General features: G+C 36.2%; 1 protein-coding gene across 1 annotated transcript in view; it reads right to left on the bottom strand.

Moving 5' to 3' along the window:
- Positions 1–21,727, bottom strand: part of LOC150099358 (uncharacterized) — a 222,978-nt gene that overhangs the window by 174,383 nt on the left and 26,868 nt on the right. The window contains exon 3 of the mRNA XM_090404325.1: positions 16,636–16,750. Coding sequence (XP_090260451.1) covers positions 16,636–16,750 — 115 coding nt within the window. The remainder of the gene's footprint in view (positions 1–16,635; positions 16,751–21,727) is intronic.

Genomic DNA, 21,727 nt, shown 5'->3' with positions numbered 1-21,727 from the left:
TATACACACAAAACCTATCTTACAGGCTCTCTGTAAAACCAAGATAGGTGATTAATACCGATATGTACATTGACATACTTAGAAAAATTAAACAGAAATTAAAACTTATGTGAAATAAATTTAATTATAAAATTTTTGCCTATGTACTAAGGATGAATATGATATATTCATCCTTAGTATAATAGATGAAAACTTTACAACTATTAAATTTATTTCACATAAGTTTTAGTTTAATGTTTAATTTTTCTAAAAAAAAAAGCCTATTATACCTCTATTTAAACTCATTCACAGTCAGGAAATTCACAACTAATTCTGGCCATTCTGCTTATTCACCACTCTCCACGTAAAAAAATCTAGTCTGCACATTACACAACTTCCACAGATAACCCCTGGTTCTCTGACTATTTGTCATATACTAAAAAATTTCCTTTGCATCAATTTTATAAAACTCCTTAAATATCTTAAAAGTTTCTATCATATTCCCTCTTTTCCTCCTATCAACTAAACTTTGTAACCCATATATATACATTCAATCTATCCTCTTACAAGGAGCATTCCACAAACCTATCACCAGCTTGGTCACTCATCTCTAAATTCTCTCTACCACCTCCTGAACCCCAAGAAACCCAGGTGACTACTATGCAGTAGTCAAGACATGGATGAACCATAGCCTTATAAAGAGGAATAATAACTTCCCTTTCTTTACTTGTTAGCATTTTTCAACATTCAAGTAATCCTTTGAGACATTTTACCAACTTTTGCAATATGCCCTCTGAACTTTAACTCTCTGACCACCATTATCCCCAAGTCCTTAGCTTTATCAATGTCCTGCAATTCAGTACCATCAATATGATACACCATATGTAAAATGATACATCAATATGATACACCTTTCCCACCCGAAGTGCAAAATTTGCAAAATTAAATTGACAATTATTATCCTTTGCCCACAATATCAATTTATTTAAATCATCCTTCCTGCAGGATATCTACATCACCTTTATCAACCGCTGCTCTCCCCAGTTTTGCATCATCAGCAAACAACTGAATATCCCCCCTTTTAAGGTTTTCCTATGTCAGTGATATACAAATTAAAGAATAGTGGCCCTAGTACAGAACCCTGGGGTACTCCACTAGTCACCTCATTCTCCTAGATTCCACTCTACCATATACTACTCTCTGGTATCTGTCTGTCAGCCAGCTTCTCCCAATCCATTCTACTAGGTTCATATCCATTCATTGCTATTTGCTCCAACTTTTGTAATAGTTTTCCATGTAGTATTCTTTGATTTTTCATTCTGCATATTTGATTTTTTCATTCTGCATGTTTGATTCTCAGCATGATTCTCATCATGCTGAGAATCAAACTTAGGCCTTTTCCAATCAAAAGGTGCAATGTACCATCATTCTTCCAAATGCATCACAGAGGTAGTATTCTGTCAAATGCCTTTTGCAAACAGTCCAGCAATATCATGGTGTAGCCATTTCCTTTATCCAATTCTGCTGTCACTTTATAATAAAATGTGAATAAATTACTAAGACAGGACCTACCCTTTATAAAGCAGTGCTCTCCACTATAGCCTAACATAATGCAAAGCAAATTTGATACATTATCACATGTGATCCCCACTCACTGTTGGAGTTTACCTTCAACTAACTTTTTAAATACTTTAGCAACCACTCCTGATATATTAATTGGTCTGTAGTTTGCTACCTCTGTCTTGGAGCCACATTCATGCAATGGAACAATCTTACCCTCTTTCCACTCCCCTGGAATCCTGAGAATTAGATTTCTTGCAACTCTCTTGCACATTCATGCAATACATGGGCTGACATGCCATCCAATCCCATTGATGTATTCTTATTAAGAGATGCCTCCAAGGACTCATCAAGGGAGGGCATTCTACAACTCTGTCTCCACCACTTAATCCACCAACTATATGGAATGCCACTACCACAATTATCATCAATACACAATGGAATCTACTGCCACCACTACCACTAGTATTTTTTTTGTCTATAAACTCAATGTGTTCTCAAAGCTGATTTGTCTGTATGCAGAATGAAAAATCCGAGTTTCTGGGAGAAAAACTTCCCACAACCTTCATATGAGATCAGCTAACTCACCATCAGTCGAAAAAAAACAAACAAACATATAAAGACTGTTCTCATCATGCTGAGAATCAAACTTAGGCCTTTTCCAATCAAAAGGTGCAATGTACCATCATTCTTCCAAATGCATCACAGAGGTGCTTATTGATATTTTTCAATATGCTGAGCACCTCCTATTCATCTATGTCAATTTTGATATGCATCTCTGTTACATCAGCAACTGCAAAATATCCACCAGGATGATACACCTTTGCAAAATTATAAACTGCAACTCAACTATTTCTTTTGCTTTTGTCACCTTCCTACCATCAGCATTGTTTAAAGTCATCCAACCATAATCATTTTCCCTCTTACCTGCTATGTAACAAAAAAATTCTTTTGTATTTACTTTAGCCTGCTTAACTAATTTTCTCTCATAATTTGATTTGGCCTTCATACCAAAATAGTCACCCTTCGCTTTTTTACTTTGTACTTCTCATGAGTGTGCTGATTACCTTTTTCTTTATATTCTCTCCACAGTATTTTCTTTTTTTGCAGCTCTTGCTTTATATATCTCTACTCATCCACTCAATTCCCACTTGGTTTATTCTCCTGACCTTGGGTATGCAGTCTGATCTGCTTCTCTCAAACAATGCATGACTATTTCTCATACATTAGTGACAATCTTTCCTTGTAGCTTCTCAAAGCATGGCGCTACTCCAAGATGCCTCTTAAGACTGTCATAATTACCAGCTTTATGGTTCAACATAAACTCTTTCTTCATGAAGAATTCCACATGTTTAGCAATTTCCCAGAATAAGACTGCATGGTCACTCTCCCGAATTGGAGACAGAGCATCTACCTTGGTTATGGATATATCTTTTGTCTGATGCTATTACCAGATTCAACACTTTCAAACTCCTGATCTACTGTATAACACATGTTATTTCAGGTATTTAACCCTTAGCAACTGTAAAAATTCCACTTCCATCTTCTGGGGGGGGGGGGCAGAAAAGAGAGAGTCATTATTTAACTAGACTGCTCTCTTCTAGATAGCATCAAACATTTTTAAGAAACATTTTAGTGAATTACCCCACTATGAGAAGAGAATTCTAAGGCTGGGTGACTTGGGATTTGTACACTGTACATCTTCCAGATGGAGAAAGCAAGTTAAAGATACTATTTTTTAGAGTCAGCATTGGCTATGAAACACTCCTAACACTCCTAAATTAAGCCAATTAATAAATATCTTTATATGATTTATTGTTTTTGGTGTTGAAATGCCATGAAAATGATGAATAATGTTCAACACCCAAGCCTGTCTATAAGGTAGGGCATCAGATGGCATCACGACAGAATCATATTAAAACTGAACATGTCAGAAAAGAATTTGCCATTGTTAATATCCAAGAATGTGTAAGCAGATAGCATCAATGATGGTATATCCAGCCATGGGCATGGATGTTTGTAATTGTCTGTGAAAATACTAGTGGTGGTGGTTGGCAGTAGATGGTGTAGATGATGAAAGTAGTTGCAGTTCATTGTAGTTGGTAGAGATGGAGAGTTGTGGAGTAGGCACCCTCCCTCGATGAGTCTTTGGACTCTCTGGAGTTGTCATGTAATAATAATAATATATGCTCACTTAAACAGAATGACAGACAATCAGCAAAACACGCGAGTGAAACAAAAATGCCTGTGAAGAAAGACAAGGATATAAACAGACTGACACAGGAGTAGTTTAGAAGATTAAAAACTAAGGTTCATCTGTTGGAAGTTTTTCCACATGGTTATACTAAAAATTAAAGATGCCAAGAAATTATATTCTTGGTTTAATCCTTTATCCAAGTGTAAGCAAAGTTTGTGCCTGAATTATTTTAAGGACTGGGCAACTCATATAAAGAAGCTAGTGACGTCACATCACTTGCCTTAGTATCCCATAATGCAAAGCACATATCCATACGGACATTTAGAATGCTATGCATTATGGGAAGGATCACTACTACCCAGACTGGTTTCGACCTTTATTGAGGTCTCATCAGTGGGAGCCAGACCACTGGGATCTTAACTCTAATATAACAACACTCATGTTAAATTATGTATTAGGCCAGCACTTTTGCTGCATTAAAACTATCTATATGAATTTGTTCTTTGAGGATGTTATAAATAGAATATAGCTTCGATGTAGTATTTTTTTTCACTAGAGGTCAGGCCAGTAGAATAACAGTTGAGCAAATCATTGTCACTTTAGCATACTGTTTGAAATGTAATAGAGCATGTCTTTGTGTGTGTGTATATATATATATACAGGGTGTTCGGGATAAATTTGACATATTTATAATTAATTATATTTTTCCGTAAGTTACATGTATTAACACACACTTCTCTTCATTTAAAAGTTTGGACCCTTCTTCATTCATATACAAGATGTCAGAAAGGATGGATAGCTGGAACCCACCTGAATCATGGAAGAGAATAACTTGTATCATGATGATTCGTGCCCGCCATCAAAATAAGGATATTACGACTGCTGCCCAATGCTCCCTGAATACAGTAAAAACAATCAGGCATGAACTAGAGACTTGCAATGGTGACTACGAGGATGTAGCAAGAAGAAAGATCCCTAGCAGACGATCTGATTGCGTTCGTACAGCAGAATTCCTCGCAAATCTGCAGGAACAGGTGTTGAAGAACCCTGGCATTGGAATTCGGGCTTTGTTCGTGGAGTTGCTAACTGTAGTCAAGCCCTGGATAACAAGGGTAGCCAATGGTAGGCCGTATGTATGGCAGCAGGATTCGGCCCCTTGCCACACCTCTGGGAAAAGTCAAAAATGGTTGTCTGAAAATTTCTACGACTTCACCAGTCCAAATGTTTGGCCTCCAAACTCCCCAGACCTTAACCCCATGGATTATTTTGTATGGGGCGCAGTTGAAAAAGACACCAATCGCACTTCCAGTAATACAAAAGCCCAGTTAATGGATAAAATTAAAACAGTTTTTGCGGCCCTTCCCAGGGAGACTGTAGCATCAGCTTGTTCGAGGTTCCGAAGCAGAATTGAAGCTGTGATCGATGCTAATGGTGGTTATTTTGAGTAAATCTTGTTGATAGTATTGTAATTAACTCTGCCTGTAATGTTTTTTTGTCAATTCATTAAATTTAATAGATACAAAGAAGATTTTCTTTTTCCTTACGTAACTGTCAAATTTATCCCGAACACCCTGTATATATATATATATATATATATATATATATATATATATGGCAGAATGATCATTGACTCGGTTAACATACATAGTTTTATGAAAAAAAAAAAAAAAAAAAAAATTGAATGACTAGAACCGAGATTTAATTAAAAAGGTTTTAATATAAACACACTACTAGTTTCGGCCTGTAACAGCCTTCTTCAGGTGACATTATAAAAGAAAAAACACTAAACATTGAGGGTTAAAAGACTATGAACAACATAGACAGTCTTTATACATAATTAGCAAGAAAACGTTGTAGTTGTATTTGAAGCTGTTCTTTCATTTGTTGCATTGTTGGCAGAGTGCGTGCTTGCTGCATCACGTGAACGCCAGTACATGATTACAGCTGAATGACTATCTGGGAGGTTGTAGCTTAAGTTGTTATTTAGATGAACAGGATTGAAGATGATTTCTCTCGATTCCATAATTTTTCTCTCTATTTCGTCACTGCAACGGAAGATGTTTGTAGATTTTTCCCAGCAGACTTTGTGACTTTGGTTATCATCATTAGGATTAGCCGAGAAAAGGATATGACTTAATAATGCACTTGCTCGCTGTCTCTTGTAAGTAATGTCTCTCATGTGTTCTTCCATATGCATTTCGAAATGCGTATGGAAACTAGTAGTGTGTTTATATTAAAACCTTTTTAATTAAATCTCAGTTCTAGTCATTCGATTTTTTTTTTTTTCTTTTTCATAAAACTATGTATGTTAACCGAGTCAATGATCATTCTGCCATCTATAACCTTCATGACGAGGCTTCTATTATCAATAATAAAAGAAACTTCAACAAGACACTAAAGAGGATTGGACTAAACATTAACAGGTTGGTCTTCTTAAAACGTTGCAAATTCCATGCTATCTTTCCTAAATTTATATGCTTTAAAGAAAACATAACAACTGAACGTGCGAAGAGAATCTATCATAAAGCTAAATTTGACCTACTGTCTGAAAGAATATCGGATACTAAACGCACTCTCGCTTTTCTTTTCAATAAAAAAAGAACCATAGCTGAAATACTGGAAGAATCTCTAGATAATGAAAGTTGGCATACCTTTAATACATACTGTGAATCTCAAGCAGCAAGAATACAATATAATAACAAAGAAAATCTTATAAGAAAATTTGAAACGTTAAAGAGATTACAAAATAATAGGAACTCAAAACCACACATCAATATTGACAAAGTCGTTATCAACAAATTCTCCTATATACTTTCAGATGTAGAACAAAGCATCCTTAGTAAAGGTCTAAACTTCATTCCTTCCCCAAAATTAATACCAAAGGAGACACTACTTACAAAAATAGAAAAAGCTGCTTCTTCTCTCCCTCCACAAGATGCAAACCTTCTACGTATTGAATCAATCTTTATTATCAATAACGCAAAACCACCTGCAGACAACATTACTTCAACTGAACGCAAAGCTATTAAAAGTTTAAAAAACAACAGAGATATAATCATCCTCCCTGCAGATAAAGGAAATGCAACAGTCATCCTGAACTCCGAAGATTACAATAATATATACAAACAAAATCATGGACTGGCTATGGGTAATCCTTTATCTCCGGTTCTTGCAAATATTTACTTAGAAGATTTTGAAACCAAGGCTATCTCTTCCTTTATTTTAACACCTAAAGTTTGGAAACGTTATGTGGATGATGTCTTCATTGTTTGGAGCCATGGACATGAATCCCTTATGGTTTTCCTCGAACATCTCAATAGCCGACATCAAAGTATTAAGTTTACTGCTGAGCTTGAAACGGATAATTCCTTGCCTTTTCTTGATATCAAACTGACTCGCTCTTCTGGTAAACTAAAAATCGATATATAGAAAACCCACACATACCAACAGATATCTGCACAGTCAGTCCCATCATTTCCCTCCTCATAAGCTTGGAATAATTTCCACCTTGGGACATAGAGCCCGTTCTCTTCCTGATGATCCAAATGAACTGCTTACAGAAATAAACCATCTGAAAACTTCTTTCGAAGTTAATGGATATTCCAAGAAAATCATTAACAAATTCCTTCTTAATCCTCCTAGACATCACTCAGAAGAAACAAATAGATTCAAAAGCAATATATCTATTCCTTACATAAGTACTGTTTCACATAAATTAGCAAAAGTTCTAAAAAAATACAATATCAGAACCTTGTTCACTCCACTTCCAAAGATCCATTCCTTAATTAGCCACCCAAAACCTTGTCATCATCAACTCAAATACCCTGGCGTATATAAAATATTATGTGACTGCGATATTCCTTATTTCGGGCAGACAGACAAATCTGTCGAAATGCGTATGGAAGAACACGTGAGAGACATTACTTACAAGAGACAGCGAGCAAGTGCATTATCAAGTCATATCCTTTTCTCGGCTAATCCTAATGATGATAACCAAAGTCACAAAGTCTGCTGGGAAAAATCTACAAACATCTTCCGTTGCAGTGACGAAATAGAGAGAAAAATTGTGGAATCGGGAGAAATCATCTTCAATCCTGTTCATCTAAATAACAACTTAAGCTACAACTTCCCAGATAGTCATTCAGCTGTAATCATGTACTGGCATTCACGTGATGCAGCAAGCACGCACTCTGCCAACAATGCAACAAATGAAAGAACAGCTTCAAATACAACTACAACGTTTTCATGCTAATTATGTATAAAGACTGTCTATGTTGTTCATAGTCTTTTAACCCTCAATGTTTAGAGTTTTTTCTTTTATAATGTCACCTGAAGAAGGCTGTTACAGGCCGAAACTAGTAGTGTGTTTATATTAAAACCTTTTTAATTAAATCTCGGTTCTAGTCATTCAATTTTTTTTTTTTTTTTCATAAAAATATATATATATATACATACTCCAGATGATGACCTTATATGAAGGTTGAAACATCAGGAAATTAAAGTAATTATTCCTAACATGGTTGTAGTCTCCATAATTTTACTGAAATGAATTTTGAACATACATATATACTTTATTAAAAATAATATATGTTCTTCAAATAATATACTATGTTCTTTTATATTAGAGCAGGGGTCCCCAAACCTCAGCTCGCATGCATCCCTCAGAGCAATTCAATGTGATCTGGTCTCCCAGAAAGTCTACCACTTTCAAATTTTTATGTTTGATAGCGTTAACTTTTAGTAACTTATGCAAATGATCACTAAAAGCATCTATATTAAATTTCTCTCAAATCCCTCCAAGCTACAGGCATAAACTGTTGGTCACTGATGTTATTTAAAGGAAACGGATGGTGGCATTTCGGTATCAGTTTTCACCAAACTATTATGGAGATTGGAGAAGGTAAAGACTGAATTAAACTGAGCATAAGTGCAATTTCATCCAAATTAGTAGTACTTATTCCTGCCATTTTCAGTCAGTACCCATCAAGGCATATGCTGGATAAGTTTTGCAAAGTTACTGAGTTCTTCCCTAGTGTCTTGTGTCTAGGTGTAAGTGATCTTTTTTTTTTTGTTGTTGTTGTTTTCGTTACTTTCATCAGTTAATTCTATAATCACATTATAGACTGTGGTAATCAGAGTTCAATATTTTAAGAGTCCAACCCAAAGTCAATATTATTCTGCATGAAAATGACATAGTTTGTTAAATAATAGATGTCTATGATATATCAGGCTCTATAAAATTCTTAGTCAGTATATTTGGCACCAGTTGATATGTTTGTGAACCTAAAGAGATTTGCAGCAGCCATGTCCTCCATTTTTGGTAGCATATATATTTATGAATCAACATTTTCAAAAATGAAAACAGTCAAATCAAAATGTAGAACAAGACTTTCAAACAATTATTTGCATAATATTTTAAGATTGTGTGTCATGAACCTTGAAGTAACTATTAATAAACTTTCTTGATAATATGCAGCCTCAAATATCGCATTGAATGTACATATATCTTCTGATAAATAAATATATTAATTTCATAAGTTTAATTTTATCTTTTGATTAGGACAGATATATTGTTATTTTTTATTTTGTATATATTGACCATCATATCATATTTACATTGTTTACATTTCAATGGATGCAATATAGTTTAAATTTACATTTCAATGGATGCAATATATCCATTTTCACTAAGTTTTACTGTTTACTAGTATATTTTCAAGTATTTTGTCCAACCTTCATCTCCGATGCAGAGAGTGTAATTTGACTAACTCAATCTAAAAACAAAAAAGTCAACAGATTGTGCTGCAGCCAACCAAGTCTTTCCAGTAATGAATTCAGTCCCCAGGAGATGAAAGGTTGCAGATCACTGCATTAGAGCATTTCCTTACTTATGCTTATGTATTTTCTAACATGGAAATGCAATTTTAGGAACAACTCCACTGTAAAAATATTACTGGCACTTGAAGAAAAGACCAAACTGAACTAACCACAAAATATTGTAGACCTACTATATGATGCGGCAAAGAAATTTAACCTGCTAATTTTATCACCGTAATTCATCATCATCATCATCATCAAATTCCTGACATGTACGCTCAAGGGGGTATACAGGATATGATTGTACTATATGAAAAATTTACATCATTACTAACTTCCTATTTACAATTTTCCTCCAAATCAGTCTATTACCTGTCAAGAACTCCAACATTATCAGATCTTATATTTCTATCTTCTAAGGCACTTTTTACTGTATCAATCAACCTATATCTTGGTCTTCCTCTGGGTCTTTTTCCTGCAAACCTGGCAGAGAACACTTGTTTTGCTAATCTTTCCTCTCCCATTCTGTTTAAGTGACCATACCACTAGAGATTAGCTCTGTTAACATTCCTGGATGCTGACAATGTAAGTTCTTTCCTAATATACTCATTTTTAATATGATATTGCCATTGATGCCATCTGTTCATGCTCCTAATCTATCTCAGGACTGTCACATATCTATGGTCTCTAGTCTTTGGTCAAGTGTTTTATTTCTAACCCAGCTCTCAGATCCATAAGTTAAAATTGGTTTGAACACTGTCTTGTATACAGCTAATTTAGTGTTTTGACTAATTTCTCTCTTATTCCATATAAATTTATTCACTTGACTTCCTACCATACCAACTTCATCGATTCTGTTGTCTATTTCCATATTTAATTTATCATCTTCATTAAAAATCGTGCCTAAATATAGGTTCTTCATTCACAATACTTCTGCCTGTTTCCATTATCATTGCCTTGTTATTACTGACCTTCATACCATATCCATTACAACAGTTATTCAATTCAGTCAGGGAATCTTGCACAGTTGTAGCAGATTTATTTAGAACTATAACATTATCAGCATAAAGTAAAGAGCTGAGATTAACATCTCCAATTTTGATATCAGGTTTAAAACCACTTTCCTTCATAATGTGATCCATATAAATAATGAATAACAGAGGAGATAATGAATATCCTTGTCTAACACCAGATTTAACATAAAACCATCCTATTGTACTTCCTTCAATTCTAACTCCTGACTTACAACTCAAATAAAGACTAAGTACTGCTTGATATAATGCCCCATTGACACCATACAACTGTAGCGTTTCGAATAGCTTCTCTCTTGGCACCTTTTCCATATCTACAAAACTTAAATATAGATCTTCGTTATATTCCCCTGATTTCTCAACTATCTGTCGTAAAGTGAAAATCTGATCCTGACAGCCTCTATTTGGCCTGAATGCAGCTTGTTCTTCACCAAGCTTCTCTTCCACAATCCTTCTCAACCGTTTCTCAAGTATACTTGCATATATCTTACCTGAAACACTCAATAATGAAATATCTCTGTAGTTCTTACATTCAGTTTTATTTCCCTTTTTATATATAGGTACTATGAGAGCTCTACTCCAATCATCTGGGATTCGTCCCTCTGTCCAGGCCTTTTGAACTATGCAGTGCAGCCACTGTAAGACTTTTACACCTTCACACTTGAGCATTCTGTCGAATATCACCTACTACTGCTGTCTTTCCACATTTCACACTTCTCATGGGTTTTTTTTACTTCAAGCAGTGAAGATATGTATGTCCAGGCCTTCTGAACTATGCAGTGCAGCCAATGTAAGACTTTTATACCTCTATACTTGAGCATTTCTGGTTGAATATCATCTACTCCTGCTGCCTTTCCACATTTCAGGCCTTCTATGATTTTTTCTACTGCAAATATGGATATGTATTCCTGACTGCATGCCCTGTTGAGTGTTTTTTACTACTGTGCTATCACTGCTTGTTTCATTTAGCAATTTTTCACAGTAATTACTCCATACTCCAAGGATATCTTTTTCTCTAGTTTTCATGCCACCTTTATCATCTCTAATTATTTTTACAGCACTCTTTCCTCCATTTCTGAGTTTCTTTAATAACCTCCAGAATATCTTGCCATCTTCTTGATATTTTCTGTGTTCTTACCAGAGTCTTTCCATGACTTTTGTTTAGCTAATTTTACACAGTGTTTAGCTTTCTTACATTTGTCTCTGTATTCTCTAAGAGCACAAGCTGACTTATTTGCCAGGAGCTTTTGATATTATTATTATTATTATTATTATTATTACGGGTATCTCCATGGAGTCAGTAGACTCATCGCGGGAGACCCAAACTAGCAAAACAATATCTGTCATATCTCTTCTTGAATTCATTTACAGACGAAGAGCTCACAACTAAGTCAAGCAATGAATTCCACTCATTCAGCACCCTCCAGGCAAAAAACCTTGTTCTGACACCTTTGTTAACCACACTCTTCTTTAATTTCCAGAGATGACCTCTTGTTCTTCCATCACTTTCACACAGCTGAAACATTTCCCCTGCATCAATCCTATAAAAACCTTTTAGTAATTTGAATGTTTCTGTCATATCCCCTCTTCTTTGCCTATCAACCAATCTCTGCAATCCACAAGCTCTCAATCTATCAATGTAGGGAGCATTTTTTATATCACTCACCAACTTGGTCACTCTTCTCTGAACCCTCTCCACAGCCTCCTCATCTCCAAGGAATCCAGGTGACCAGACCTGAGCACAGTAATCCAAATGTGGAAGTATCAATGCTTTATAAAGGGGAATAATAACCTCTTTATCTCTGGATGTCAGTATGTTCCTCAACAACCAAGTAATCCTATGTGCAATCTTGGACACCTTAGCAATGTGTCCTCTGAACTTCATCTCCCTATCTACCAATACCCCTAAGTCCCTAGCCTCATCAATCTCTTGGAGTACCTTTCCATCGATGTAGTACACAGCTGGTAATCTTTTAATCCCAAAATGCATGACTTTACACTTTTCCACATTGAACTGACATCCATTTTCTTTTGCCCATTTTACCAGCTTATTTAAATCCTCCTGCAAACTTTCAACATCAGCTTGATTTTTTATTGCACTACACAACTTTGCATCATCAGCAAACAACTGAATATCTCCCTTTAAGCCGTTTCCTATATCATTTATATACAAATTAAACAACATTGGCCCAAGCACAGAGCCCTGAGGCACACCACTGGTCACCTGCCTCATTCTGGACTCGGCTCCTCCATACACCACCTTATGGTATCTCTCCCTGAGCCATTCTCCTATCCATATCACCAATTTAATATCCATTCCCATCTGCTGCAATTTGCATAACAGTGTTCTATGGGGTATCCTGTCAAAAGCCTTAGCAAAATCCAGAAGTACCACTGTGTAGCCAGTTCCTTTGTCCAACTCAGATGTTATGCTATTATGAATAGTTAATAGATTGCTAAGGCAGGATCTACCTTTAACAAAACCATGTTGGCCTCTATAGAGTATCATATCCTGATCCACCCATTCTTGAATTTTGTCTTTAACCAACTTTTCCAATACTTTTACCACTACTCCTGAGATGGTGATTGGTCTGTAATTCAATACCGCAGTTTTAGAGCCACCCTTATGCAAAGGAACCACTTTGCCTAACTTCCACTCCCTAGGGACCATACCAGAGTTCAAACTTAAGTTAAATATCCAGGTGAGAGGGGTTGACAATTCATTTGCACATTCACGCAACACCCGAGCTGATATTCCATCTAAGCCTACCGCAGTGTTTGCATTTAAGTTTTGCAATATATTTAATACCTCTGATTCTTTAGCTTCAATTCTCACATTAGGTATTGCTGTAGGTATAGAGATATCCTCACTTGGGTGATAGACTTTTGAAAAGTGATCACTCAGTAACTCAACTATTACATCTGATTTTGTCACCTCAATACCATCAGCACCCACTAAGGTTATCCTTCCGAAGTCATTCTTCCTCTTACTTGCCACATAGCGGAAGAACTCTTTGGGATTACCCTTGATCTCTTTGGCTAAGGTCTTCTCATAATCTGATTTAGCTTTTCTTACTATGCTGGTAACCTTCCTAGCTTGAGCCTTGTATTGCTCATGGGTGTCCTGATCGCCTTTCTCCTTGTAAATTCTCCATAACATTTTCTTTTTTTGCAGTTCAAGCTTGATACTACTGCTCATCCATCTAATGCCTGCCTTGTTTGACCTCCTAACCATGGGGACACAATCTGATATTGCTTTCCTCAGATACCTGCTGATTTTATCCCAAGCACTGCTAACATCTTTCCCTTGCAATATGTTCTGCCATGGGATGGCTGCAAGCTCACTCCGAAGCTTGTTATAATTGCCTAACCTGTAGTTCCGTACATACCCCTTCTTAATAGAAAAATCCACAGATTTTGCAACCTCCCAAGTCAATACCACATGATCGCTTTCACCAACTGGAGGTAACGAGGACACCTTACTTATGCATATAACCTCTGAACCAATAACCAGGTCCAACACTCTCACACCACGTGTCCCTTCAGTTACGTGCTGTTTCAAGTAATTATCTCGTAGAAGATGTATAAATTCCATTTCCTTTTTGCTACGTGATATTTCCTCCTTCCAATTGATATCACCGTAATTAAAATCCCCTATAATAATCACCAAGCCTTCACTCATTGCACTAATTTGCTGATGCATGAATTCAATATCTCTCCCCGTACTCCCTGGCCTATAGCAGCATCCAACTGTATATTTGGTTGCGTTGGTCACTATTTCGCACCAGACTGCCTCAAATGAACTCTCATTCACATGTCTATCATCATGATATACTACTTTCTTTGGCTGCAACACATCAGCTATCATCAACAGTACTCCTCCTCCTGTTCTATCTTCTCTATCCTCCCTGAAAATACTGTACCCATCACATTCAATTCCAGTGACCACATCTTCTGCTGACAGCCAAGTTTCACTAATGCCTACAACTTTTGGTGAGATTTCACTGACTAATGCCAAATATTCTTCTCTCTTATTTCGAATGCTTCTAGCATTGGTATACAAAAATTGCAGATTCCCTCTAGATCTTGTACCGGCTTTAGAACTGATATATAAGTCATTAACTACCGTAGTCCTATGCCGATTTTTATCCCCTCTCTTCTGCAATTTATTCAGCCTATAAGGATCAATAAATACACAATCAGTGCTAATGTTTCTCTCTCTTACACTCAACCTTTTCAATATTAGTTTCCCTGCCCAATAACTTCAACCTGTTCAGAAAACAATAACTTCTTCAATCGCTTATGTCCTTCCATGTTAAGATGCAGTCCATCTCTAGCATACAACTGCCTTTTTCCTTCAAACACACTCCAAACATCAACAAACTCCAGACCTCTTTTTCTGCACATTCTTGCAATCATATCATTCATTATCATTGCTCGTCTACTTAACTCGTAATTGTCAAAACGAGGCAGCACACACACACTATTCTCCCATTGACACTTTTCCTCTTCACAATATCTAATAATGTTCTTAAATCTTTTCCTACCCGATTTATACTACCTCTCAGGTCATTCGTACCTACCATAACTATCATCTTGTCTGCTTCATGCCCTCTCTTTATTGCTAAAGCCACTCTTTCTATTGTCCCATCAGCCAAGCACTCCTCATGCATACCACTCTCCATACCCTTAATCATAGAATCACCATATATTTTACCACTCTTAACTTCATTCAAGTCCACACTCATGGACTCATTCTCTACACTATTCAGCATGACTCTCCCAGCTTCATTACTCAACTCTCTATTACTTACCCCCCCACTCTCACTACAACTCCTTTCTTCTAGGCCACTTGTGGTTTTATTATATTGACTCCCAATCACTCCCATACTATTTATTACTGAATCATTCACCAAAGACTCACCCATATGTAATCCTGTTCTAGTTACTTCAGCTAAAGTAATCTCTATAGTCCTAATTTCTCTGTTTAACACATTAAACTCCGCTTTAACTTCCAGTATCTCCTTACCGATCACTTCCACTTCCTTATGAAGAAGATGAAGGTCATTTTTCATTTTCATAAACTCCCGCCGAAGTTCTTCCGCTACGGTCCCGATGTCAGCTTCCATTCCTAAACGCTCCAGCCTATCCCGACACTTCTCACATACGTCGACATTTTCGTTCTTCTCATTTTGCCAGACCGACCACAGATCCTTCACATTTTTCGGTGCATACATATAGCAGTTTCCACAACGCATCCATTGCGAAAAATCTAATGCTGAGCCGGCCTTTCTTGTAGTAGTAGAAGTCCTGCGCGCCGCTGACGTACGTTTCTTGTTGGACGCCATCTTTACACGTTGATATAGTGAAACAAACGGCAGTGAAAACACAATATATACAACACAGTTCTAAACAATAATACCACTGAAGAACACTTGTTTCTAACCGATGCACAATTGCAGCACAATTTGTGACAAAAAGCCACACTATATTTAACTTTAAAAACACGTTTTCTAGACTAGCTAAACTCGACCGCCACATTTACCAAGGACACTAGCGCCACCTAATTTATTATATGCTTTCTTCTTTTTCTTCACTGCCTCTTTAACTTCCTGTGTCCACCATGGAGTTCTGATTTTTCTATCCTTGCAGACAACTTCACCACATGCTTCTCTGGCTGAATTGTTCAATTTTTTCTTCAAGGCTTGTCACTAATTCTCCAAGGTTTGGTTCCTGTTCTCAAATTCTTTCATTTTTTCTGGAATAATGTTTGTGTATTTTAGTCTACAGTTCACATCGCAGTAATTGCTAACCTTTAATTTATTACAGTACCAATAATATGTCAAGTATTATTTTTCATGAATATACAACATAATATAAGTATTTATATTACATTGTTCCAAGGCAAATTTTCCAAAGAAAATGAAATATGATGCTAAATACAATTCTCACTATCTAATTTTACATAAATGAAAATTAATTGATTTTCAGTAGCATATTACAGAGTTCAATGATGGAGATCACTGCATAAAAAAATTCACACATGCATACCTTTCACATCTTTGGCATCATCTTTATCCTCCATCCACCAAAATTTCTGACTGTCTTTTGACTTCAGTTTTGGAAGTTCACTGCTGCTGCTACTAGTAACATCAGAAGAAAGAGACTAAAAAAAAATAATAAATATATAATTCCATAACATATGCTACAAACTATACTTCAGAGAATATGAACATGTCCTATTTATTAGAAAACCCTATCACTAAAATACCACAAGAATCATGTAATGGAAATCAGACTCCAATGTAATTACATGAGCAACAAACTAAAATATCTGTTTTGCCTTGAAGAAAAAAAGTAGGCAAGTGTGATTAACTCCAGTGTGCTGAATTGAATATGAGCTTAAAATTGTCCTCTCAGTCTCCAGTTTTTTTAGGAACCAAAATTACAAGTTGTTAAAATAAATGACTACATTTCATATGAACCTTATAGTGTACAAATATGTAAATTTACTTATATGTAATTATGTAAATATCCTCCTTGAAATCTTTCACTTACAGTTGGCATTGGTGGTTTCTGATTAATAACCAGCAAAAACTAGCAAGTATTAATGGAGTTCCACTTGCCTGAGTATAGCCATTACACATAAGAAACCCTCTGATTGCATCACTTAGCTATTTACAACACCCAATTATTTAGAGAAAAGAAATGCAAATGTGAATCTCTAATGACAGATGGTATCTTTGCATGTTTGTAGCATGTTTTCCATAAGATCTCTTCTTCTTCTTCTTCTTCATCTATGATCTCTTATGCTTTTAAGCGTCGAGATTTTGCCAAAGAGATTTCCATGCCGTCCTGTCCAAGGTTTGTTGTTTTGCTTCTTTCCAATTAATTCCCTTCTTTTCCAATTTTTCTTTAATTTCCTTTTGCCAACCTTTCCTGGGTCTGCCTATGTTTCTTTTTCCTATTGTCTGGCTTTCGTATACAGTTTTTGCTATTCTTCCTTCTTCCATTCAATTGAGATGTCCAAACCATCTCATTTGGGCTTGTGTTATGAATTGATTCAGAGGTGCAACTTGAAAGCTGTCTCTTATGGTTTGATTTCTTATTCGGTCTAGTCTTGTTTTTTGTGCCACTTTCCTGAGATATTTCATTTCAATTGTTTGTAGTTTATTTGTGTTTCCTGTTGTTAAACACCAAGACTCACAACTGTATGTTAATGTTGGTAGAAACACTGAACGGTACACTACCATTTTGGTATTTTGGGTGACTTCTTTCTTATCTAGGAGTGGGCCTTTCATTGCATAGAATAGCTTTGTTCCCCCTCTTATCCTGTTGTTAATTTCTGTGTCTAGTCTACCATCTTCTTGTATATATGATCCCAAGTATTTAAAGGAGTGGACTTGTTCCAGTTGGTGATTCTCTATTTTTATTGTGTGTTTTTGTTGATTTCTAGATATGATCATTGTTTTAGTTTTATTTATATTTATGGTCATATTCCTTTTCTTTGTTTCTTCATGCCAAATGTTGATATTGTACTGCAGATCTTCAGCTGTATTTGCTAGAATCACTACATCATCTGCAAAAGCCATATGTGAAATCCTAGTTTCTTTCAGTTTCCTGTATCTTAAGTGGAACTTTTTTGTTTTTGTTTGGCATGCCTTTAAAATTTCATCCATTACTACGATGAAGAGAAGAGGGCTGAGGATACAGCCTTGCCTCACTCCTACATTTGTTTCAAATTCTTTTTCCATAAGATCTCTGTAACTGAAACGTTTAAGAGAACGTAAAAAATTGGGCTACTTTTTTTCTATATGTTTTAAGATGTCATCAAAAGAATTCTTTTACATTGATAGAAATTTATGGACCTAATAAAAATACTTTCTTTAATTCTGGTATCATTTATTCTTGTTATTTTTTTTATATCAATATACAGATAGATTGTAAACCTATAGCACATTGGTATATTAATACCAATACAACAGGCAGACAAAAAGTTACATAATCTGGGAGACCTTGCTGTAGAGATCAAACATAAAAACGTTTTGTAAGTCACTTCAGGCTTTCAATAAGTAGGGTGGTGTCTTGCAATAATTTCCTTTCTAGTTTTCAATGTATGTATAAAACCAAAAAAGCTGAGATTAAACCAAAACTAAGTGATAATGATTATTAGCTTTGTGACAAGCTTAAATCAGTAGTAAAATTAACAATACACAAGAAGTCAACAGTCACTGCAGGCTGATCATATATGTGAATTCAATCATACTACACTGTAGTTTTGCCTTCAAAATTATTTTTCTTATTCCTATATGCAAAAAAAAAAAAAACAATTACTAAATTGTTCTTTTTGTTGATAAACATGACCTGGTGGTTTTCAGATCTGCATACAAGTATAATTTACAAGAAACAAGAATTAACCTTTAGCTGAGTAACATTAGATCAGACAATGTATTTTTCTAAAATTGGATGTATAGGTTGATGCTGGTGAGAATGAGCAAAATATAAATGAAAAAATAAGAGTGGGGAGTGTGGAAAGTTTGAATAATTGTGAAGTTTTTGGAGATGGTCTTAATTGGGAGGATGAATGGCGAAAGAGGGTAGCTTGCAGAGAGAGAGAGAGAGAGAGAGAGAGAGAGAGAGAGATAGATGAGCTGAAAGAGGAGGTGCAATGTCTCGGAATGAGTTGAGAACTGTGAAAGATGAGATTAAGCGAATGGAAGAGAAGAATGCAAGGCAAATCAGAGTAGGAGTGAGAGAGAGTTATAGGAATGATAGAAGAGAGAGAATAGAACAGTAGGAGAGAGAAGGAATGAGAAGAATGCGAGGGAGTGCTGGAACCAGGGATAGAGAAATGGCAGGACAGCACATAAGTAGGGGAACACAGACAGAAAGAGAGAAAAAGAGTAGTAAGAGGTGTGATGTATGGAGACCTTGATGATCCATGGTATGCAATATAGAATTCCAGAGGAGTGTTTGCCTGGAGGAACAATAGAAAGTGTGGATATGGCAATTAAGCAGGGTAAAAAGGTAGATGAGATGATTGTGATGCTGGGCACGAATGACTTGAGAGGCAGTGTAAATCAAGTGGTGAGAGATCTGAGATTCATGCTTGAGGTTGTACAGAAGAAAACTCAGAGAAGTAAGATAGTGTATGTGTGTGTTGACGAGCTGAGTCATATAATGAATAGCATGATAGCCAAAATGTGTCAGAAGAGAGGCTTGGAATATGTGGATGCTTGGAGGGCATTTGAGGACAGAAAGGAACTATATGAAAGAGACTGCTTGCATATGAATAAGGAAGGATGTAGGCATCTAGAGTGATTGCAGTTCTCTGAATGAGTTGATGTGTCAATGCAGGGAAACTAGAATTAACAGGGTGGATGGTAGTAGGGGTGTCCTCTTGTGGGAATAGGATGCTTAGGAAAAGGGGACATCATGTAATGCTGAGTCTAGTGGAGTCTGGAGGAGATAATGATATGTATAGAAACAGTCACATTTTTATGCTTTATACTAATGCCAGGAGTATCTGGAATAAAGGAGATGAATTGGTGGTGTTAATAGCATCAGCCTGTCTGAAGATTATTGGGATCTCTGAGACATGGTTGATGAAAGATGATACAATAACAGGAATAGAAATAGCAGAGTACAGATTTTTTGATAAGATAGGAAGGGAAAAATGCAGTGGTGGAGTACTGCTTATGATAAGTGATGATTTATGTCCTCTTGTATTGGAGGCTTTGGTGGAAAGTAACACTAATGGTTTTGAAAACATATGGTGTGAGGTAGAGGTGGGCAAGCCAGGATATTTTGCTACAAGCCAAGGAGCACAGAGGGTGAAGAGCAGGAGATATTTAAGCATTTGAGCTTGGCAAGTGCAAGAATGTTTGTTATGGGAGATCTTAACTATGGCCGTATAAATTGGGAAGAGGAAAATGCATGTAGTAATAAGGGAATGGAATTTCTAGAGTTCTTGAGGGACAAACGTCTCAGGCAACATGTAATAGAAGGAACACAAGGTTCAAGAGTTTTGAATTTGGTCATTGAATCAGAACTGAGACGGCATCTCTTTCTCCATTTGGAGAGAGAGTGACCATGTGGTTTTGACTTGGAAGATGAATAGATGTGCAGGAGTATCAAAGAGAAGGGAATGTATGTGGAGTTATAAGGCAGGTGATTATAATAGTCTTAGATATCAACTTGGGACAGTTCCATGGAGGGAGGAATTGGAAGGGCAAGATATCATTAGTGTTTTGGGAAATTGTGAAGGAATATTTATTAGCAGCAATAGTAAGCTGTATTCCAAGAGTGAAGAAGAGGACACAATTTGGTATGAAGTGGATGACAAACAATATCAAACAGGAACTGCAGGTGAAAAAGAGGTTATGAAGGAGATATAAGGAGAGGGGTGGAGAGCAGATGCATGAAGAACATAAGACTCAGGCCAGTACGACTAGTATGGTAAGGAGGTTAAACTGGAATATCAGAAGAGATTGGCCCTAAGATCTAAAGAAAATCCTAGGAAATTTTTTAGCTATGTGGCCAGTAAGAGGAGAATTGATTGTGGAGAAATGACATTGTGAGATATAAATGGGAATAGAGTGACTAATGCAGAGGACATAGTGGAGTTTTTCAATGAACACTTCATTGGGATATTTCATCTTGGAGAAGTTGGTTTTAATACTAGAGGGATAGGGCAGGTTCAAGGCTTAGAGGAGAGTATGGTTCAAATACTGAGTACTCTGGATGTCAAAAAATCGATGGGACTAATGGAATTTTGCCACGGGTTTTGAGAGAATGTGCTGAAGAACTGACAGCTCTGCTGACGTGGCTTTTCAATGAAAGTCTTGCTATGTGAAAGGAACCCAAGGAATGGAAGGAAGGTAAGATAGTGCAATTGCATAAGGGCAGTAGCAGACTGGAAGTGTCAAATTATAGACCGTTTGTATTTCATTAATAGTTGTTAAGATCTTGAAGAAATTAGTGAAAGACCATATACAGCATTAGGCAGATGAGGGTAATGTTATCTGTGAGAGTCAACATGAATTTGTTAAGGGACACTCTTGCTTTAGTAATATGATTGCCTTTTATAATACATGACAAGAGCAGATGATGAGGGAAAAGCATATTCTGCCATTTTTTTGGA

Source organism: Typopeltis vanoorti, chromosome 14 (assembly GCF_054136105.1).
Source record: "Typopeltis vanoorti isolate ZY-2024b chromosome 14, IOZ_Tvanoo_1.0, whole genome shotgun sequence".
NCBI lineage: Eukaryota > Metazoa > Arthropoda > Arachnida > Uropygi > Thelyphonidae > Typopeltis > Typopeltis vanoorti.
Note: the sequence above shows the minus strand (reverse complement) of the source record. Positions and strands in the feature narration are given on the sequence as shown.